This window comes from Trachypithecus francoisi, unplaced genomic scaffold (genome assembly GCF_009764315.1).
Source record: "Trachypithecus francoisi isolate TF-2019V2 unplaced genomic scaffold, Tfra_2.0 Lachesis_group4, whole genome shotgun sequence".
Classification (NCBI taxonomy): Eukaryota; Metazoa; Chordata; class Mammalia; order Primates; family Cercopithecidae; genus Trachypithecus; species Trachypithecus francoisi.
Window position 1 is genome coordinate 138,589,856 of NW_022681469.1, and position 23,658 is coordinate 138,613,513.

Sequence of the window (23,658 nt, forward strand, 5' to 3'; positions counted from 1 at the left end):
ATGTAAATAGGATTGAATCTCTAAAATAAATTGAATGAGTGATTAATAATTTTCCAGAACAGAAAGCACCAGGCCCGGATTGTTTCATTGGTGAATTCTACCAAACATGTAAAGAAGAAATCATATCAATTTTCTAAAATCTCTTTTAGGAAATAGAAGCGGCAAGAATACTTGCTAATTCATTCCATGAGTATTAGCATTACCCTAATACTAAAACCAGACAAAGACATTATTTAAAGAAAAGAAATATACAGACCAAAATTTCACATGAACACAGATGCAAAAATTCTCAACAAAATATTACCAAATTGAATCCAACAATGTATAAAAAGAATTATATATCATGATCATGCAGGATTTATCCCAAGTATGCAAGTCTCATTCAGTATTCAAAAATTAATTACTATAATCCAATGCATCAACAGGGTAAAGAGGAAAAATCACACGACTATATCAATACATGCAAAAAAAGCATCTGACAAAAATCCAACACTGTTTCATGATTAAAAACTCTCAGCAAACTAGGAATACAGTGGAGCTTTCTAAACTTGATTTTTAAAAAATCTACAAAAGACCTACAGTTTACACCATACTTCATGGTGAGAAACTGGATACTTTCCAGTAAGATTAGGAACAAAGCAAGTATGTTCCCTTTCACCACTGCTATTCAACATCTTACTGGAAGTCCTAGCTAACATAATGAGGCAAGAAAGGGAAATAAAAGATACACTTATTGGAAAGGAAGAAATAAAACTGCCTTTGTTCATAAATGATATGTCTATACAGAAAACCCCAAAGAATCAACAAAAAACCCCTGGAACTAATAAAGGATTATAGCAAGGTTGCAGGATGCCAGGTTAATGTATAAAAGTCATCTGCTTTCTCATATATCAGCAATGAAAGGTTGGAATTGGAATTTTAAAACACAATACCATTTACATTTCATCCTCCAAAGTGAAATACTTAGGTATAAATCTAACAAAAGATGTACAAGATCTATATGAGGACATTTACAAAACTCTGATGAAAAGTGTCAAAGAAGAACTAAATAAATGCAGAAACAGCCCATGTTCATCAATAGGAAGATGAAATATTGTCAAATGTCAGTTTTTCCCAAATTAATTTACCCATTCAATGCACTCACAATCAAATACCAGCAAGTTATTTTGCATATATCAACAAACTGATTCTAAAGTTTATATGGGGAGGCAAAAGATACATAATATGATAACCAACACTATATTGAAGGAGAAGAGCAAAGTCTGAGGTTTGTGAATACCAGATAGAGAAAGGATAGCCTTATCAACAATGGTGCCAGAACAACTGGATATTCAGATGAAAAAAATGAATCTAGACACGGATCTTACACCTTTCATAATAATTAACTTAAAATGGGTCATAGACCTAAATATAAAATGCAAAACTTTAACACTTCTAAAAAATAACATAGAAAATCTGGATGACTTTGGGTTTGGTGATGATTTCTTAGACACAATGCCAAAAGCACAATTCATGAAAGAAAAATGATAAATTTGACTTAAAAGTAAAAAGTTCTGTTCTGTGGAAGACACTTATGAGAATTAAAAGGGAAACAACCACAGACTTGGAGAAAATATCTACGAAACACCTATCTGATAAGACTGGTTTTCAAAATATACAAGGAACCCTTAAGATTCAACAATACAGAAACAATCAGTTTAAAAATGGGCAAAAGATCTGAACAGATACCTCCCCAAAGAAGATATATAGATGGAAAATAAGCATATGAAAATATGCTCGATATTATAAGTCATTAGGGTATTGCAAATAAAACAACAAAGAGCTATCACTATACACCCATTAGAATGGCCAAAATCCAGAACTCTGACACCACCAGATGATGGTAAGAATGTGGAGCAACAGGAATTCTCATTCATTGTTGGTAGGAACGCAAAATGATACACCCACCTTGGAAGGGAGTTTGGTAGTTTCTTACAAAGCTAAACATATTCTTTACCTTACACTCCAGCAATCACACTTCTTCGTACTTATGTCCACACAAAAACCTGCAAATGGATGTTTATTGCACCTTTATTCATGACTGTGAAAACTTGCAAGGAACCAAAATGTCCTTCAGTAAGCAAAGGAACAAACTGTGGTACATCCAGACAATGGAATATTATTCAGCTAAAAATATTACTATCAAGCTACACAAAGACAGCTTCCTCCTCCCCCTTAAGGAGGAAACGTAAGTGGCCATTGCTGAACAAAAGCAGCCAGTCTGAGAAGCCTACATACTGTATGAGTCCAACTGTATGACATGCTGGAAAAGGCAGAACAACGAAGACAGTCAAAAGACCAGTGGTTGGCAGGAGGTGGGTGGAGGGAGAGACAAATAGGTGGAGTACAGAGAAATTCTGGGGCAGGTGAAACTACTCTGTGTGATACTGTAATGACAGATACACGTCATTCTACATTCGTCCAAGCCCATATAACGTACAATAGCAAGAGCAAACCCTAATGTAAGCTATGGGCTTTAGTTAATAATATATTAATATTGGTCCATCACTGTAATAGGTGTGCCAAACTAATGCCAGATGTTAACAACAGGGGTGGGGAACGGTGAAGGGGAATATGTGAACTCTATACTTTCAATCCAGTTTTTCCATACAGGTAAAACTGCTCTAAAAGTGAAGCCCATTAATTTCTTTTTCATTGTAAAGAGAAAAAAATATATCTTTAAAACACCAGGATAGAGAAGGACTTTTTAAAACCACAGGCAGAAAAGCATATATCACAAGGAAAATGCCTATATATTTGCCATAGAGTGAAATTTCAAAACTTCACCGTGACCAGAGACCCTGAACAACATTAGGAAAAGGTGTTTCAGGGACTCTAAAGTCGTCCCCTGGAGCTGTCACCACCCCGGGAGACACCCTGACTGTAACACCCACGTACACATGGCCCTCTCAGTGTACAAGGGTTCCCTCCAGGGCTCTCAGGCCACAGTGAAAGATGGGGCTATGCTCCCCATGTCACAGGCAGGGACAGGCACCAAATGCTTTGCTGAGACCATGACAGCATGGATGTGGACGTGGGATCAAACCAGACCCCTCTCCCCTAGCCAGGCACAGTGGCTCATGCCTATAATCCCAGCACTTTGGGAGGCCAAGGTGGGAGGATCGCTTGAGCCCAGGAGTTGAAGGTTACAGTGAGTTATGATGCATCCCTGCACTCCAGACTGGGTGGCAGAGCAAGATCCAGTCTCAAAAACAAAAACAAAATGAAACAAAAATCCCCAACCCCCCCACCAACCTCTTGCCACCCTGCACAGGTCCCCTGAGATGCCCTGCACTGGCTCAAAAAGTCTCCTGGGGAGATGGACAGTGCACTCCTGTAAGGTGGGGGAGGTGGGAGCAAGAGGAGAATGAATCACGGGACTTGAGCCAAGCAGAGCCCTGGGAATGGGAAGAAGCAGGGCTGGGATTTGGCAGCGGGACCAAGACAGGGGCGAGAGGCCTTGGGTGCAGTCTTGGCTCACTCCATCACTTGGTCATGCTGGCTGTGCCAAGGCAGAGGCAGTGGGCGTCAGAGACAGCTCTTCCAGCTGGAGAACAGACTTTCACATTTTCTGGATTCTTGCGAGCCAGCTGATGTCATGTTGTTAGCTTGACACTGGCCACGATGGGCATCTTCACACCACAGAAATGGGCAAACACCACCCACCAGGGACCCCACCCCCCGTTAAACATTGGCCAGGGCACCACTTGAGAGGGGAGATGATGTGGCCGCCCTCTACATACCCCAAATACCCAGAGGGAGAGGGGCCGAGGGGCAGGGAGGGAGGAGAACCTGACAGGCCAGAGACCACCTAGGGGCTGAAATTATACGCTCTCCATGGGAGCGAGAGAGGAGAGGGGGTGAGCAGCCTTCCCCAGGAGAGGGCCCACAAGGGAGCCAGTCTGACTGGGGGTTCTGAAAGCCACGGTGGGCTGGGCTGGGATCCCCGCAAATCCAGCCTGTCCTGTGCAGCCTCGGTGGGAAGTTCCCCCTTCCGGGGAGGGTCTGGGACTTCTGCTCATTCTGTATCAGCATCCATCTCTCTCTTTCACTTCTCTGTTCTCTGAGGCGAACCATATTCTCCAGAAATCTTCAGCAACAGATGCCTTCCTTTAGCAACCCCACAGGAGATGTGCCCCAGAGCAATGGCCAGGACCCCAGTGGGGGGGTCTGCATTAAGCAAAGAGCAAAATAAATACAGAGATGAAGACAGGAGGGAGGACCACCCAGGAACACCTGTAGCCCACTGTGCCCATGCTCTTCCAGCAGGCTAGGGGAGGCCTGCAGGTCAGGCCTGGCCTCTAGGGTGGAGAGTCTAGCCTGTCTCTTAGCCCTGGACCTGGCCTTGAAGCATGTGGTGGATTCTGCAGATAACGCACAAGGGTTGCTGGAGAACTATCACTCAATCCGGCCATGCTGGGTCCAGTGAGCAGGAAGAGGGTGTGGGCAAGAGGAAGAGGTGTGAGCAGGGGGAGGAGGGTGCGGGCAGGAGGAGGAAGGTGTGAGCAGGGGGAGGAGGGTGCGGGAAGGGCAGGAAGGTGTGAGTAGGGGGAGGAGGGTGTGGATGGGGGAGGAGGGTATGGGCAGAGGGAGGAGAGTGTGAGGAGGAGGGGAGGGTGTGAGCAGGGGGAGGAGTGTGTGGGCAGCGGGAGGAGGGTGTGAGTAGGATGAGGAGGGTGTGAGTAGGGGGAGGAAGGTGTGAGCAGGGGAGGAGGGTGTGAGCAGGGGGAGGAGGGTGTGAGTAGGAGGAGGGTTTGAGAATGGGGAGGAAGGCATGAGCAGGGGAAGAGGGTGTGAGCAGAGGGAGTAGGGTGTGAGTAGGGGGAGAAGGGTGTGAGAAGGGGGAGAAGGGTGTGAGTGGGGGAGGAGGGTGTGAGTAGTAAGAGGAGGGGTGAGCAGGGGGAGGAGTATGTGAGAAAGGAGAGGAAGGAGTGAGCAGGAGGAGGAGGGTGTGAGCAGAGAGAGGAGGGTGTGAACAGGAGGAGGGTGTGAGCAAGGGGAGGAAGGTGTGAACGGGGAGGAAGGTGCGAGGAGGAGGAGAAAGGTGTGAGTGGGGGAGGAAGGTGTGAACAGGGGTAGGAAGGTGCGAGAAGGAGGAGAAAGGTGTGAGTGGGGGAGGAGGGTGTGAACAGAGAGAGGAGGGTGTGAGGAGGGGGAGGAAGGTGCAAGCAGGGGGAGGAGGGTGTGAGCAGGGGGAGGAGAGGTGAGCAGGGGGAGGAGGGTGTGAGCAGGAGAAGGAGGGTGTGAGCAGGGGAGGGTGTGTGAAGAGGAGGGTTTGAGGAGGCTCAGCATGAGGCCTCCCGTGTCATCGGCACCATCTGGCCGCTGGCACTGGGAATGGTCTGCCAGGGCTCACTGCATCTTTGGAATTCCTCCTCTGCCCACATGGAGAGGCCATCATGCACATCAAGGCCAACCCACTCCCTGGGATGAGGCCACGGTTCCTGTGTCCTAGGGCCTTGGTCCTGTCCTCATGAGAGGATCAGAGCCACAGTCTGGAGGAGGTGGCCCATTAGCCTAGGGCCGCCTGGAAGGAGCCTGTGGGAACTTTGAGGGGAACTCTGAGAGCTGACCCTTGTTGAATTTATTTTCCTGTTTTTACCCACTGAAGCTTTCATTTCTTTTTCTGTGAGCTGTTGATGCTTGTATCTGTCATTCATACTTCAATTGGAGTTTTGGCCATTTTCTTTTTTAAAACTGGGGGGCCTCATTCTGTCACCCAGGCTGGAGTACAGTGGTGTGAATGCAGCTCACTGCAGCCTCAGTCTCCTAGCCTAAGTGATCCTCCCACCTGGGCCTCTCACAGCGCTGGGATTCCAGGCCTTATTGACCTATAGGAGCTCTTTCCATATTAGGGAAACCACCCGTTCACCTCATATAGCCCAAATGCTGGAAGGGCCTGCTGTGGCCTCACCCACACAGGACGTGCCCAGGAGGCATGCGGCAGGCATGTTCTTGTTCTGTCCCCTAACACGAATGTGAACACTTTAAGCACAGGGCATGTCTCTTCCCCTTTTGCCCCTAGAATCCAGATGTGCGGAGGGCTAATTGCCGGGGCTGCCATCCCGACTCTCACCTGAGAAATTCCAGGGACAAGCTGAGCTGCAGGATGAAAGAAGTGCCCACGGTAGGTGGAGCCAGGATACCAGATAGGAAGGCCCAGGTGGCTGGGGGAGGAGAGACAAGGCCTGCCCCATGCCTGTGTGTGGGGTGGCACCCAGCATGGTGCCCTGCTCCTGGGTCCCCAATCCTAGTCCCTGGCTCGCATCGCACGTCCCCCTCCTCTCCTCACAGCTTGCCTTCCCTGCTCGGGGGCTGCTGGCCCTCCTCCTGTGCATCCCCCCACTTCCTTGGACATCCCCTTCAGAACCACACTGCTGCCCTCTCTGAGCTGGATCCTCAGGGACACCCAGAGGGCAGGGCAAGGTTCCCCCAACGTGTCTACTTTGGGAGGATGAAGGCAGGAGTGACACCACAGAGAGGGGGAGGTGTGGGGCCTCCAGATCCCACCTTGTCTGGAGGGCAAGGCCCCATCCTGCTCAGGGAATGCAGGTGACCACTAGCCCCAAGACCAGCCATGAGGCACAGAGAAGGCGCTTTGCCCAGCAGCAGGTCGCACACATCAGGCGGTGTGTGAGCCCCTTGTCTCTCCTCACGAGACCAGAGGCTGAGCAGACCATCCCTCTCTGGGGCCTCTGCCCATGGCCAGCCTGCCCTTTACCGCCTGCCATCCCTCTCCGGGGCCTCTGCCCATGGCCAGCCTGCCCTTTACCGCCTGCCAGCCGGAAGGCCCAGAAGGGTCCAGCAAAGGCACTGAGGGAACAGAGTTGTGGTGACCAGCCTGGCTTGTCTTAGCCCTGTCTGGTGAGTTGTGTCCTCAGGTCTGGGGGGGTAGACCTGTGCCCCAGAGCCCTGCCCAGCACAGACCGCCTGGCCCAGTAGGCTCCCACCACCAAAGCAAATTCCACAAACCACAGCGGCTGTGCTGTGCACTGTCTCGGAGGAATGGGTAGACACCAGGTCAGGCCCCAGAGAGGAGAGAGGGGTCTCACCACAGTCAGGCTGGTGCTCCTCCCTGCAGGCGGCTGGGACAACGGGCAGTTCACAGCTGCCCAACTGAAGCCGGGCTCTGGGGCCGGGGTCAGCCCACCCACCTGGGGTCCAGGCCATCTGCGCTCCTGGCCTGACGGGAGAAGGGACACAGACGGCCGCTTTAAGGCCACTGAGCTCTCAGGACTGCTCGAGCACCCGAGCTCCGAGCCAGCAGGAGAAGGAGGGCTGGGCTGCGCCTCCAGCCCCTAGGCCCACCCTTGCTGCGCCCCCATCTCCCTCCTGCACGTCCAGGGGCTGCCCTGGACCACATCGGGGTCCCCAGCTCCGTCGCGCCCCTAAGCACAGGGCATGGGGAGGGCCCTCGGGAAGGACGGGCAGAAGAGGTCCCCATCGAGGAGTCCTCTGACCCCAGGGCGCGGGCGTGGGCTGGGGTGCGGTGGGGTCGGGACTCTGCGCCCGCGGCGTCCCAGCTGTATAAGGGACACAGCGACCTTGCCCAGGCAGGCGCGCCCGCGGAGGAGCAGTCAGTCCCTCGCTCCAGTAGTGGGACCTGGGTGGATACAAAAGTCAGCGATACCAGCCCATTCGGAAGAAACTGGGGACGAGAGAGATTCCGACGCCAGCACCCTATGGGCCTCACTCGGCGTCGGCGCAGCCTCTGACCCTTCAAAGGCGGCGCTTCAGAGCAGGTCACGCCCCTCCTGGAGCGGCGGCCCGCTGGAAGTCACCGCGCCGGAGCACGAGTAGAAGCCCAGGCTCCGGAATGACTCCCGCCAGAGCGAGGCCGAGGCCGCGCGGCTCGCGAAGGACGCGCGGGAAGAGCCTTTCCGCCGGCTGAGCGGTGGGCGCCACCGTCAGGGACCCCGGGCTCACCACGCCACGCGCGGAACCGCACGGGGTCCACGCATGGTAGCCGAGACTGGAGCGGGGCGGGGGCCCTTTGGGACTTAGGATAGCTTTGTGTCCGCTTGCTTCTTTCTTCCTGCAAGCTGCGCATCAATTAAAGTACTCAGGGTTTTGTTTGGTTTCAGATCAATCAGATTTCATCCTTCGAAAGTTTTATTCTCAAGGAATGCAAAAGGATTTTGGAAGCTTAGAAATGTCCACGTAATCAGACTGTGCGGCACCTGCACATGGGAGAGGTGAGCTGTGGGGCAAGTCTCCGAAGAAAGAAATGGGGCTTTCACAGAACCAGTTTCTGGGGCCAGAAGGGACCCGAGAGAGTCAACTGACCCAACCCTTCCGGTTCATAAGGTGGGGAGGCTGAAACCCAGAGAGTTATATGGCAGCCCAAGGCCGCACAACCCAGTGGCTATGTCATGCGCAGTGGGAGGGGGCCATGTATTATGTCCTTTAAAAATGTCCTTTGTACACCCGCATTCATAGCAGCATTATTCACAACAGCCAAGAGGGAGGAGCAACCTGTGTCTGTCGACAGATGAGCAAAATGCACACAATGGAATATTATTCAGCCTTAAAAAGGATGGAAATGCTGACACAGGCTATAACATGGGTAAAACTTGAGGACATTATGCTTATTGAAACAAGGACAAACACCGTCTGATTCCACTTATATGAAGTCCCTAAAGTTGTCAAATTCATAGAGGCAGACAGCAGAATGGTGGGTGCCAGGGTGAGGGAGGGGAATGGGGAGTCGGTGTTTAATGGGGACATTTTCACTTGGGGAAGATGAAGACGTTCTGGAGATGGATGGTGGTCATAGTTGCACAACAATGTAAACACACTTACTGCCACTGAACTGTACACTTAAAAATGGTTAAGACAGTAAATTTTTCTGTTATGTATATTTTACCTTAATAAAATAATGTCCTGGTATGGTATGTAGTCATTATCTCTGAGGAATCATTAAGAAATAATGACAGAAACTGAGACTTGCAATGCTGTCTTTAAAATCTGGTTTTTATTTTTATTATTTTTTTACTTTTTTGAGACAGTCTCATTCTATTGCCCAGGCTGGAGTGCAATGACGCGACCTCGGCTCGCTGCAACCTCCACAACCCCCTGGTTCAAGCGATTCTCCTGCCTCAGCCTCCTGAGTAGCAGGGATTACAGGCACGTGCCACCACGCTTGGCTCATTTTTGTATTTTTAGTAGTCATGGGGTTTCACCATGTTGGCCAGGCTAGTCTCGAACTCCTGACCTCAAGTGATCCGTCCACCTCAGCCTCCCTAAGTGCTAGGATTATAGGAGTGAGCCACCGCACTCAGCCAAAATCTGGTTTTGGGAAGAACTCCTTTATTACCATGTGGCAAATCAAATTCTTAACCTCTAGTAACAAACAAGAAAAACTCAGAGAAAAGAATCCCTAAGGATTCCAGACAGTAAACCATAAACTAAAAGCAATGCATGGCTGTGAGGGGTGGCAGGCAGGACTGTTGTGCCCCAGCACGTGCCCCTGAGGCTGGCCCTGGGCGCTTGCAACCCTCACTTAGGTCTCTCCCAGCCCCAGCCCCAGGTATCCAAAGGGGCTGTCCTGCCCCTGCGAGCACCACAGCCTGGCTCTGCAGTTCTGAGCTGTGTCATCCTTCACACAGGCCCCCTACCACCCCAGCTCCGGGCCTCAGGGACAACAGTGGGAAACCAGAGGCCTTCGGGCCTGTGTCTCTGCTCCCACCTGCAGATGGGACAAGGGGAAAGGGTGTGTGACTGGCTCTGCCCTATCCCCACTCTGGACAGGGAAGGGCGGCTGCATGGCTGGCTCCCTGCACCATGGACTGACCCTCACGACGCTCCAAGAGGTGACCCGTCTCCTGCCCAGGGTCATACAACGGGGCCCAAATGAGGCACAGGCCCATCCTCACCATGGAGTCATACCTGCTGGAGACTTTCCCTTGCCACATCACTGTCCCCACAGCCCAGAGGGGGAAACTGAGCACCCAGTGTGTGCTTCCTGCTGGTGATGCCCCCGTGGGTGACCAAGGCTGGGAAGAGCCCCACATTTACCCCAGGGCAGTGAGGCCACAGAAACAGCTCAGGAGTCACAGGAAGGCTGTGCTCTGGTCCATCCACACTTTAGAGCCTCCATCCTCGGTGCCAGAAAGTAGAGGTGAGTGGAATTTAAAATGACAACTCTATTCCAGCATCCTCAGCCCACGGTGTGGGAAATAGCTCAGCCAGGGGTCAGTGGTGGTGTGGGGAGGTGGTGGCAAAGACCCAGAAGCCTAGAAGTGCCTGTGACACTCTCAGGGGCTGCAGAGCCCCAGAACAGCCTTCAGAGCTAGGGATGAGCTACTGAGGACCTGGAAGGGCAGGAGAAGGAGGGCTCCCCAAAAGACAGGATCCTTTAAGTGAAAGAAAGGAGAGGGAGGAAGAGGGACAGAAGGAGGGGAGGACAATGAGGCTGGAGAAAGAAACAGCCCCAGGTCCTGCCCGGGAGGGGTGCCCCATAAAGTGAGGGGAGTGCCCAGTAACCATCGTCACCACACCAGGAAGAGCCTGGAAAAGAACAGGAAGCAAAAGAGGGAGGAAAAGCGGAAACATGAAGTGAGAAAAAGAGAGAGAAACAGAGAGACAGAGAAGACAGAAAGAGTAACACCTCCCGCAAGACAGGCCGTCCTGGGTTGGATGTCATGTGGACAATTGGTCAAGATAATTTGTGAATGTCAATCAGAGAATAAAAATGTAAGAATAAAATGAATCTGGCCTCAGGCATGCAGAGGAATTGTGAAAAGCATCAAAATCACAGCTTTTCTCAGGGTTTTTGACTGGGAGGTGTGTTCTCCGTCAGTCCCTGGGGCTGTTATGATGAAAGGATGGGGATGGGGTGGTGGTGGGCAGTGGGATCAGGACAGCTGGGTCCCCAACTCTGTTGAAGGAGGAGCACAGGCTCGGCCACATTCATTTCCAAGGAGACAGCAGGACCCTCGGGGCTGGTGCGCTTCCTCAGCAGCGGCCTTGTGACCACACATTGTACCTCAGAAGTCCCACACTGCCATGGAAGTCATCCTGCTGCTATGAGTCCCCCACAAGGACTTGAGGGGCCCAGGCTTTCTCTGAGGAAGAAAGAGGGCACAGGCGGAGGGGACCCCTGAGGCCCACCTCACACTGCAGTAATGGGAGGCTACAGCCCCAGCCTTGCTACAAAGGCCTGGCCTGGAGTTTCTGATGGGACATTCCCAAAGGCCACTCAGGAAACAAGCAAAATAGAGTCCCAGAATGTGAGGTGAGGCCCAGATGTGGGGTGAGGCTATGGGGGCAAAGTTCGGAAGCCAGGGCACCTACTGGGTTCCTAGTCGCAGTGGAACCCTCAGTCACAGAGTCCTGAAAGGTGGTGCAGATGGCATCTTCCCCTGTGCTGGTCTCTGGAAAGGGTCACCCAATGTGTCATGTGTCCCTGAACTCCAGGTCAGAACTCGCCCCAGGCCGGGCTCATGTGAGGGCTCACAGGTTCCTGGATCTTCCCAGGCCAGCAGGAGCCTGGCCCTCCCCAGTGCCTGTGGCCTGAGCTCTCACATCAGGCACAGGCCCAGAGGGCTGGCTAAGTTTAGAGATGCTGTCATCCAGCACCAGTCAGATGCCCGAGTGACAAGGCTTCTTCTCACTGTTTTTTGTTTGCGAAGACACTTCGCAGCAGAGGCTGGTTCAAAGGAGGTGGCCTGGCCAAAGCTGCATTTCTGCTGGGGTCCTGAAGTTTAGGGGAGGCCACCAACCATGAGCTGGGCATTGGCAATCACTTTAATTTCAAAGCTCACTCCTCAGTAATGTGAAAGTTGAGATCCAGATGTGATAGCTTTTATTTTCTAAGTAGGTTTTATTTCTTTGACATCTTTATTGAGATTTAATTCATATACCAAACAATTCACCAATTTAGAGTATATAATTCAGTGGTTTTAAATATATTGAGAGTTGCACACCCATTACCACAATCTAAGTTTACAACATTTTCATCACATTAGAACCAAATTTCTGTCCATGAGCAGTCACTGCCCACCCTCTTTCCATCCATCCTCCCTCCAGTTTCTGTCCTACAGGTTTGCCTTTTCTGGACATTTCATAAAAAGGCAATTAAACAACATGTGGCCTTTTGTGACTGGCTTCTTGCACTGAGCATGATGTTTTTAAGGTTCATCCACATTTCAGCATGTGTCAGTGCTTATTAGTATTTCATTGCTTTTTATGCCTGAATAATATTCCACTGTATGGATATAACACATTTTCCTCATCCATTCATTAGCTGGTGGATATCTGAGCTGTTTCTACTTTTTAGCTATTATGGATAATGCTGCTATGAACCAGTTTTTGTGTGGACATATGTTTTCATATCTCTTGGGTATATACCTAGGAACAGAACATTTTGAGGACCCACTATTTTCCATAGTAGCTGTGCCATTTTACATCCTCACCAGCAATGAATGGACATTCCAACTTCACGTCCTCACCAACACTTGCTATTATCTGTCTTTTTGAAAATAGTCATCCTAGTAAGAGTGAAATGGCATCTCATGATGGTTTTGAATTGCATTTCCATAATGATGCCAAAATCTTTTCACGTGCTGTGGGCCATTTGTTACCTATTTTAGAGAAATGTCTAAGTCCTTTGCCCATTTTTTAATTAGGTTGTTTCTTCTTACTGTCAGGTAGTAAAAGTTCTTAAAGTATTCTGAATACAAATTCCTTACCAGACACATGATTTGCAAATATTTTCTCCCATTCTATGGGCTATTCTATTCCACTTTCTCAATGGTGTCCTTTGAATACAAAAGTCTTCACTGTTAATGAAGCCCAACAGTAAAACTATTTTTCTTTTGTGTTTATGCTTTTGGTGTCATATCTAAAAAACCATTGCCTAATACAAAGTTGCAAAGATTTGCTCTTATGTTTTCTTCTCAGAGTTTTATGATTTTAGTTCCTACATTTAGATCTATTATTTATTTTGAAATAATTTTTGTATATGGTGTCAAGTACAGCTCCAACTTTGTTCTTCTGCATGTGGATACTCAATTGTTCATTTGTTGAATGGACCATTATTCTTCTCCACTGGAATTGTCTTGGCACCCTTGTAAAAAATCAGCTGACCACAGATGTATGGATTTATTCTACACTCTCAATCCTATTACACTGATCTATGTATTTATCCTTATGCCAATACCACACTGTCTTGATTGCTGTAACTGTGTAGTTAGTTTTGAAATCAGAACCTGTAAGTCCTCCAACTTTGTTCTTCTTTTTCAAGATTGTTTTAGTTATTTTGGGTCTCTTGCATTCGTATGTGAATTTTAGGGCCAGGTTGTCAATTTTTGCAAAAAACGCAGCTGCAATTTTCATAGCAAAAATGTAGGTCGATTTGGAGCATACTACTATTTAACAATATTAAATCTTCCAATTCATGAACATGGGATGTCTTTCCATTAATTTAGGTCTTCTTTACTTTCTCTCAACAGTGGTTTGTGGTTTTCAATGTACAAGTCTTGTACTTCTTTTATTAAATTTAGTATTATTTTATTTTTTAGATGCTATTGTAAATTGTTTTTCCTAATTTTATTTTGTTATTTTAAACCTCTAGTATAGTGAAATACAATGGATTTTTGTATATTGGTCTTATGTCTTGCAACTTTGCTAAATTCATTTTTTAGTTCTAATAGTTTTTAAAATGGATTTCTTAGGGTTTTCTGTATACAAAAGCATGTAATCTGAAAAGAGAGGTAGCTACAACTATTTATTTCCAATCTGGAAGCCTTTTATCTCTTTTTCTTGCCAAATTGCCCTGGCTAAAATCTCCTATACCATGTTGCCTAGAAATGGAAAGAGCAGATACATTCAGTTTTCCAGTTTTCCACCATTAAATATGAGGTTAGCTGTGGATTTTTTACAAATGTCTTTTATCAAGTTAAGGAAGTTCCTTTCTACTTGTCGTTTGTTGAGTTTTTATCATGAAAGAGTATTGGTTTTTGTTAAATGCTTTTTCTGCATCTATTGAAATGGTTCATATAGTTTCTATGTTTGTTCTATCAACATGATGAATTATATAGATTGATTTTTGTATGCTGAATGAACCTTTCATTCTTGGGATACATCCTACTTGTTCCTAATGTATAAATAATCCTTTTTATATGTTGCTAGATTTATTTTGCTAGTGTTTTGTTGAGGATATTTCATCTGCATTCATAAGTGACAACAGTCTGTAGTTTTGTGATATCTTTGGTTTTGGTGTTAGGGTATTTGCCGGCTTCACATAATGAATTGGAAAGAATTTCCTCCTCTTCTACTTTTTGGGAGTGCTTGTAAAAGACTGGTATTAATTCTTCTTTAAATGTTTGGTAGGATTTACTAGTGAAGTTATCTGAGCCTGAGCTTTCCTTTGTGGGAACATTTTAAATTACTAAGTCAATCTCTACTTGTTATAGGTCTACTCAGATTTTCTATTTCTTCTTGAGTCAGTTTCAGTAGTTTGTGTCTTTCTAAGTATTTGTCCGTTTCATCCAGGTTATCTAACTTGAGGGCACATAATTATTCACAGTTATTTCCTTATAATTTTTTTTTGTAAGGTTGGCAGTAAGGTCCCCTATGTCATTCCTGATTTTAGCAATTGGAATCTTCTTTTTTCTTGGCTTTACCATCCTTTTTATAATGGTAACCTGCCTCCCAACTGGCACTCCTGAGTCTTCTTAATTATTCCCAGAGGTATTAATCACCTTCTACCCTATCATATAATTTGTTTAGTATTTATGTTTATTGCCTGCCTCTATCCAGCAGTATATAAGCTCCCCAAGGGCAGGCATCCTTGACTTCTTTGTTCACTACTGTTTTCCAAGCACCCATGGCACATGGCAAGTACAGGCAACCAGACTTGCTGAATAAATAAGTCTTCAGGACAGCAAAAGAAATCAGGAACAGACAAAGACAACTATGACTGTAACTATTATCCTTAAAAGAAACCAGGAAAAATGAAAAACAAACAAACAAAAAACAGTGATTTTGAAGCTCTGGCCCTGTGTTGTCCAATATTGTGGTCACTATCACCATGTAGACATAAGAACCTGGTCCAAACTGAGATGTGCCATAAGGGTAAAATACACACCAGGTTTCAAGACATAATACAAAAAGGAATGCAAAAGAGCTTAATAATTTTTGTTTTGATTACATGTTGAAATAATTTTTTTTTTTGTACAAATGGGGTTTTGCCATGTTGCCCATGGTCTCTAACTCCTGGGCTCAAGTGATCCACCCACCTTGGCCTCCCAAAGTGCTGGGACTACAGGCGCGAGCCACTGCACCAGGCCTCTGAAATGATATTTTGGATATAAGGTTAAATAAATATATTATTAAAGTTCCTTTCATCTGTTTCTTTTTTCTTTAAGTACTAGAAAATTTTAAATCACACACATGGCTCACCTTTGTATCACATTTTATCTCTTCTGGACCATGGTGCTCTCGACAACTTGGGTAGGGTGGGTAGTGGGGTAGTAACGTCATTGTGAATGTAGAAAAAATGAAGGTAAACTTCAAATCCATGCTTAGGTGGGCTCTGAAAGAACCAAGGGTTGTACGAAGGAGTGTGGGCTTAGGCAAGTGTCTGGCCTCAGGTGCAGACTCCTCTGCAGAGTCTAGGTATGTAATGCCCATTGGAACCACCTGGGAGCTTTTAAAAAATGCTGACACCCCATTTCCCTAGTGTCTGGTTAAATGCGATGGGGCCTGAACACTCCTCAGGGGCTTCCCATGTGTGGTGGGGGCCGAGAACCATCCCCTGGTCATCTTCTTCGGGAGGGCCTGCTCCTAACCAGACTCATACTCTTTGCCCAGAAAGCCCCTAATGAACGGCCTGGATCAAATCCACAGATGCTGAGAATCAGACAGCACCTCAACAAACAAGAGGTCATGTGAACAACTTCATTAAGAAATGAGCTAAAGGTTGCAAGCCTCTTGGAGTCAAGCTCATGGCAGACATATAAGTGCTGACAGCCCTGCTACTGCATTTCACCAGGTGACAAGACTGTCTACCCAGACTGGACTTCAGAATACACCCCCAAGACCTACCTGCAGAGCCACCTAATACCTCTTGTAAGGCCCTCATCTTTGATAGGGTGGGTGCGCCACTGCTCTGGGAAGCAGTCCCAGGTGCAAGGCCTGAGTGACCTAGACCATTGCTGAGCCACTGTGGAGCACCTACTGTGTGCCAGGCACTGTTATCAGCACTTGAATTCAGGGTGTGTTGGGTGACAGAAGCAGGGCTCCTCAGCTCCTTGCTGGAAACGGCACTCACTGGGATGTGCTTGACACCCAGAGGGCATTACAGCAGAAGGCATAACACCTGCTGTACTTCATTGTCAGGGCGACAGCAGCTCCTGCCCTCCTGACTTCTCTGGCTGCTCACAAAGTGGGGAAACAGGGACTGTGGGTCCCAAATTCCGCCCCCGTACAAGTGTGCCATTATGCTTCCTCCCAGAAAATCTTCTTAAATCTTTGCCTGGTTGTTGCCAATCTGTTCTAGAAATTCAACAAAAGCTTCTATCTGGCTGAACAAAGAATCATAACTTTAGTTATTTTTGGATAATTATGTCAATACAAAAAGAACGACGTCCACCAGGAACGGAGCCCTCAACAAGTGACCCTCTAACCCAGGAGACAAAAGCCACCCAAAAGTTTGGCAGCTAGCAACACCACCTCTCTCGAACATAAAAGGATGTTTTCATTTTAAATAAATTCAAATTTTTCTATGAATAAAATATACATTTCTGTGTAATATGCCAATATGATAATTTTTTAAAAACCAAGTTGATACATAATGCATTTTTATGTTTCTACACTAGCAAAGTGACTTGCAGCTGTAAAAGATGCTTTAAAAATAATCAAATCAGATTCCATTTGTGTGGGGGAAGAGAGAATTAAATTTTTTGAAAATATATTTAAAATCTCCAGAAAGGCCACATCGCTTGCCTGGACCAGGGAGGTGGCATCACGGAACACAGGGAAGTGGGAGTGGTCTTGCCAGGGACAGACATTGCACACTTAGCTCTACCTGGTCTCTTCTAGTAAATTACTGTTAAATTCTAGGGTGGCATAGTATAGACTCTTTAAAGGCCAATGGAGCAAAAATGAGGGAAACATCCCTGTTAGAATTTTTAAGTAGAAGACATAAAACCTAAACATTGCATATCTCTCCCCTCTGCTCTTGGGGATTCCTAGAAAGGGGGGATGGAAAGATGGGAATAAGTCCTTCAGTTCTTTCAAGTGAGACGTGAGACATCCTTAGTCCTGTGGCCTTTGACCTTGGCAGGAGTCCACTTGCACCCACCTCCACGGGCCCAGCCCCTGCAGCTGGTCGTGCTGAGAACACAGCTTTCCTTCACAACAGTTGGACCCTCCTAATAACCTTTCAGGCCCTGATTTCAAATATAGCATCCTATTATACCCCATCACACTTGCTAGAGGATGGGTCCCAATTTTTGGTTTAAAAAATGTGGCCAACGGGTATGCAGACATTTCTCTGCTAAGAATTGGAAGGCACTTAGCTTTAAGAAAAGACTTACTGACACAGGGGGTCGTCATGAAAGTGTTGGGCAAACAGATTGCAGAATTACATATATGGTGATTCCATCTGTGTTTTGAAATCATATATATCTGCTATATATGTAGATGTGTATATATGTACACACACACACGCATATCCTCATACTGACATTAAAATTAAGAGGTCAGGTACCTCTGGCGAGTGAGGGAACTTGAGTGTAAACAAGTCACATTTTACTGCATGTACTTCTGTATTACTTGGGGTGTGTGTGTGTGTGTGTTTTACAAGACCATATTGCCCTGGTAATTTAATTAATAAAATAAAAATTTCCAGTCTTGCTGGTGTCATATGGAGTCAGAGTGTTGGTTGTCTTTGACGATGAAAGGAAATAACGTTTTCACAAAGGGGAACCTAGAGGTAGTGCCCTTGGTTTGGAAAAGCACAAATACATCATAGTGAGCAACCGGCCAAGGACAGGTACCCAAAAGCCTCAGGTCAGAGAAGACCACAAGCTGGCCATGAGTCAGCCAGTGGAGTTACAGCATTTTTAAAGCACAGAGTAGAGTAGGGTAATGAGCTTCTGAGAGGAGCAGAATGTGGATTCAAATCCTGACCCTGTGTGACCTTTTCTGGGGAATGGGGCTTCTCTCTGCCTCAGCTACCTCTCCTGTAAACTTGGGATGATTACAGTACCTACTTCACAGATCTAGCACGTTAATATAATAAGCACCATTTAAGCGCTAGCAACTGTTACCAGAAAAGAAAAGAGTCCTGGTAGCAAGCATGCAGATATATTCTTAGCTCTCAGCAAAGTAGGTTATGGTATAAAAATACCATTAAATAGTAACTAAACTAGCATCACCTTAATGCATATCTTGCCAGCAATCTCAGCATGTGCGACTTCTTTTTAAACCACCCTACATTAAGGAATCAAGACCAGGAGGACTCTTGCTGGCCTCCTGGGAGCCAGGCCGGAAGGCAGAGGCCCACCCAACTCACCCCTTCCCCACCTCGGGCCAGGCACTGGGGACACAGCCATGGGCAGAGGACCGGACCTCTGCCTCTCTGTGGGTAAGCTGTCCAGCACATCAGATGGGGCAAAGTGCCAGGGAAAAGACAAGTTGGGGGGGAGGAGCAGGGAGGAGTGGGGAGGCAAAAGGGGAGGGGTGGTGGGCGTCTGGGACAGCCTGCTGAGCAGCCCAAGGGAGTAAGCTATGAGGGGTCAGGGGAAGAGAGGCAGCCTGGCCAAGGCCCCTGAGGCAGGGAGTGCCTGGTGTGCTCTGGGGAAGGAGAAAGCAAATACAATGATCCCTCCTCCTCCATTCCTCTCTTCCCTGGCAACCGGCTCAGAGCTTGGAGACTCAAAAATTGATTTGCTCTGAATTTCCTAAGTTTATCTATTAACTACCTAGCAGGCCATTCGCTGGTTCACAGTGTGCGTCTCGGCAGAAGGCATCCGCCAGCTGACAGTGATGCCCCCGCCAGTGGTCAGGCCACACACGCCCCAGGATACAGCCTGCTCTCTGGCAACTGGGGTACCACTGGATGGAGTCAAGGACATATCAAGGTCAGTTTTGGGCCTATCTGAGGTTTCGTGGGAGAGATGGAAGGGGTAGGAGATGCCCTGGACTGGAGTTCAGGGGCTCTTCTCGCTTCCTGGGCTTGGGCAAGTTGCCAACCTTTCCTGAACTTCAGTTCTTTGTCTGTAAAATGGGGCTGGGGAGAAGGGCCTTTCTGGACAATTCGAATCAAATAAAATCAAACATTTAAAGTAATGTACACATTAGGTGTTGTTACAACATGGCCCAAAAGCCCTAGCTGCCATCTCTCCCAGAAAAGGAGGGGCCCATGAACCCCTGAAATGATATCCAAAACCTCGTGGGAGATGCTTTCTTCTAGGGAGATCTCCATGTTTGAAAAGAGACAACTCCCCCAAAATGGAAGATTCATGAGGATGAATACAAAAGGTGAGACCTCTTCCTACCCAACAAACGGTCGACACTCACAACCTGTCAGCACTGACAACCTACCAACCCTAGGAATGGCAGCACCCAGCGGAAGGGGCGGCCCCCACACTGCTGTGCGAGTAGACACAGCAGGGAGAGTGGCGGCACCTACAGAGACAGATAGGTGGACCCTCCTCGGCAGCCCCACTGCCAGGGACACACCCTAAAGAAACTCTCATACCTGCACCCCAGACGCACTCAGGGCCCTGGCCGTGACGGTGCTGGCCACAGTGTGCTGGGTGACAGTGGAACACAGGAGACAACCTAGATTTCCGTTGGGAGAGGGGCAGGCAGGACAGAGTTCACACTACAGGTTGCCACGCAGCAGCCCGCAATTAAACACATCGACAAGCACAGGTGTCAACAAGACTGCTGAGTGAAAAGTACAAGTTCCAGGTTTTTTACGTAAAGTTAAGAAAAACACCCACACAAAAGAATCCTCTATATTAGTTATGGATACTTATATCCATGTGTAAATGTACCCAAAAGAGCCTGGGAGGAAAAATACGAAAGCAGTAGTTGGAAGAAAATGGGTTACTTAATATTTCTTTGTAATACTTCTTATAATTTTTTTAAAAAAGGACTTAAAGCCAAAATGACAAAAGATTAACCATTTTCAATTCTGAGAGATACTGTGTTCATTTTATTATTCCTGGGATTTTTCTGGATTTTTAAAGTTTATCCAATATAAAAAAATTAAAACTGCACTGTTGGCTGGGCCATGCCGGGCTGATGGCTTCCCTGCCTTGCTCTGTAACTGCTCCCACATGGGCCACCACGCTAGTGTCTGTGAGAAGTGTCAAGCTGAGCAGGGAAGGGCACACACTCCCTACAGAACTGGGCAGGGCAGGGCCAGAAAGCGGCTCCTCTTGGCTGGCTGACCCTGCTGCCCAGGCCTCCGGGGAAGATTCGGGAGCAGAGACAGCAGAAAAGGATGGGGCAAGGGAGGGGGAAGGCCAGTGACCTCGTCACACATGAGCAGCTGTGGGCCTGAGGCCAAGTCCTTCCTTTGGGCAGGGAGCTCAGTGAGACCTGACTGGGTGCCAGTGGCTGCAGCTTTAAATAAACTTGGACATGTCCACCTGAGGCCAGGAAGCAACACCAACTGTGCCCCAGGCAGGCACTGTCAACAACCAGCCAACATATCAACCAAGGGACCCCAGCGCTGCAAAAGGGCTGAGAGCCCACAACTGAGCCCTGGCCTCAGACATCCCCCTTGGGTGCCCTGCTCTGCCCTCCCCGCTCCCTGACCCACCTCTATGGCACGGCTGCACCCCCTAGGAATCGGTCCCTTCCCTACCCCAGAGCCGCCACAGCAGGGCAGTGGTAGGCCTTTGGCGTCCCCAGAGTCCCGGCGCCTAGCAGGGCTCCACAAAGGTGCACTGCACTGAGCTGCCAGCTCCTGGCTTGGGCATCTCCTCTTGTCCCAGGTCACGGGGTTCCCCTCGATGCCAGGCTCCACTCCTCACCTCCCACTGCATGGCTCCCAGTGCTTTCGCTCAGGAGGCCACACTCCCTTCCAGCAGCAGCTCATTCTCCGGCTTCAGAGCGAAGCCCAGCAGACTTAGCCCCACCTGGTCTCCACCTCTGGAGCCACCTCTCTCAACCTCCCCCAGGCAGCCCCAAAGACCTTCACTCCCCAGTGTGGGTGGCACTGGCCAGGACATCCAGCTGTGCTGGAATTGGAGGCTCAGTGGGGAGCTGGCCACCCTGACACTGCCGCTGGATGCAGGGAGGCTCGCAGCAAAGGGGAGAAGGAACAGCCAGAGTGAGCTGCAGGCTGAGGACACTGGGGTACATGGGAAGGTCTTGAAAGTGGCTTCTTTGGGGAAGACCAGGGACACCTGCTGTGAGGGCCTCTGTGCTTCTGGGCACAAGCAGAGAAGACGACAAGAAGGCCCCTGAGGAAAGACTGATTTCCCACTGCTGCTCTTTTCCTCGGAGAACCAGGCACATTAACTGCTACCCACCTGCCCTTCCAGCGGCCAGGACACCTCTGGAGGCCAAGAGGACAGGCGGGGGTAGACCTGTGCATTTGAGGGGTGAAGACGGGGGAGCCAGCCACCCCTCAGGGATCCCCATGAAGGGGGCTGGGCCTGCCCTCTCCCTCGAGGTCTCACTCTGGGGTGCTCTCCAGACCCATCCAAGGAAAGGTCCCCCAGCCGGCCTGGCCCCTCATCCCACCCATCCAGCATGGGCTTCTTGCACAGGGCTGAGCTCCACATCCCCACCCCCTACCCAAATCCTCTCCACACGTGCAGGGAGAAGTGGGGATGAACACACCCCCACACTCCTCCAGCTCCACACTCCACAATTATCAATGATCAGCGTCCCTCACCCACCACAAGGTTTCACCAGACACTTATTTAGTAAAGGAAAAAAAGGATCAGTGCTGGATGTGTAAGAGGAAATCTCGCCAGCACCGCCAGCGCCCCCACCGCCTGCACTGAAGGGACGGAAGAGGATGGGGGAGGACGGAGGAGGATGGGGCTCTGGCCCAGTCAGGCTGGAGATTCGGGAGTTCTGAAGCTAGCCCTGGGGATGCCAGGTGCAGCCACCTTGATTCTCAGACGGGAGACCCCAGGCCAGACAGGAGGCCCCTGAGGCGTTCCCCATCTCTGACCCCAGGGGCAAAGCCGGGTCTGGGGGACCCCAAACCAGACCTTCGCCCCATACTGCTCATACTGCTGAGCAGAGAACGGGAGCCACAGCACCTGTTCCCCGTGAGGTCCCACTTCAAACAAACCTTCAAAGCCCCTTCCCCTTTAGAGTGCCCCCGCCAATGGTCCAAAATCCAGCCCCCACCCACCTCGATGACCCTGAAATTTGCAACCCAATCAGGATCTTAATCTCTCCCCCCTAACCCCATGACCTGATTCAGGCTCCCTGACCTCGTCCTCCCCACATCTCCAAATTCCTGTTTCCAGAAGAATCTGGGGGAAAATCCTCCAGAACCCAGATTCCCCAGGAGACCTACAGCAGAGGCTCTCCCACGCCGGCACCCCCCGCGCGGATGGGGCCACGCGCAGGAGCAGGCGCAAGCAGGTCCCGCCACCCCCGTCGCCTGTCGCTCGGGTGGGGGTGGGGACAGCGTGCCCGCGTCGGGGACGACCCTCTGGGGCCGCAGCCGACCCCTCCTGGCGCTCCAGGCCCGGCGGCCGCCCCCGCGCGCCCCTCCTCTCTGACCTCCCCGCCGCCAAATGCGTCACGTCTGCCGGGAGCTCCGGGGACACCTGCTGCCGCCCCCGCCGCGCCAAGTCGCGAGCCCAGAGCCCCGGCCCGGCAGCTGCGCTGGGCAGAGCTGGAGAGGGCCGCGCGCGCTGAGGTCCGGCGACCGGGCCCGGGGCCTGGGGCTCGGGGGTCGGGGCCACGCGGGGCCGTGCGCTTGGGCCCGGAGCCCACAGAAGCCGGCAGCGCGCGAGGCCGCAGTGCGCCCGGAACCGGCGGCGCTGAGGGTCCCGGAGGTCCCGGCCCTCTGGGGTCCCCGGCCCAGCCCGCGCGTGCCGCGGCTCTTACTTGCCAATATCCTCGTAGAGCTGGTACTCGTCGGTGAAGCGGGTGCAGGTCACCGTGGTGGCCATGGCGGCGGCGGACGGGCTCGGCGTGCGCTCGGCTGCGCTCGGGCGGCGGCGACTCCGGCTCCCGCTCGCGGGCACGGCGGCTACACGGGCGCGGGCGCGGGAGACACCTCGGCTCGCGGCGCCAGGCGGGGGCCGGGCTGGGCTGCGCCTGGCGGCGAGCGCACGCGAGATCTGCTCGCTCCGTCCTCGCCAGGAGCGCGCCGCACACCTACGCGCGGGGAGGCGCGGGCGCCGCTGTCACCGCCGCAGCCGCCGCGCCCGCCCCGCCCGCCCGCCGCCCCCTGCACGCGCCTTCCCCGCGCCCTGCACACGCTGCTCCTGCACCCGCACCCGCACGGCACCCGCGCCCTGCATCTGCACACGCGCCCTGCACACACACCCGTGGCCCGCACCCGCAACGCAACGCACCTGCACCTGCACCTGCACCTGCACACACAAGCGCGCCCGCCTCCGCCCGCCCCCGCACCCCGCACACACACCCGCGCCCTGTACTGACGCCTTCATTCTG

The 23,658-nt window shown here is 50.1% G+C and overlaps 1 protein-coding gene across 18 annotated transcripts in view; it reads right to left on the minus strand.

Annotated features, from left to right (window-relative positions):
* The window catches only part of CAMK2B (calcium/calmodulin dependent protein kinase II beta), a 107,707-nt gene extending 84,316 nt beyond the window's left edge, over positions 1–23,391 (minus strand). For 5 of the 18 annotated variants that reach the window (XM_033194026.1, XM_033194025.1, XM_033194027.1 and 2 more), the window contains exon 1: positions 23,086–23,391. In XM_033194026.1, coding sequence (XP_033049917.1) covers positions 23,086–23,150 — 65 coding nt within the window. In that variant the 5' untranslated portion in view covers positions 23,151–23,391. The remainder of the gene's footprint in view (positions 1–23,085) is intronic. The other 13 variants (XM_033194023.1, XM_033194028.1, XM_033194021.1 and 10 more) reach the window with 5 other exon arrangements.
* Positions 23,392–23,658: the final 267 nt, after the last annotated feature.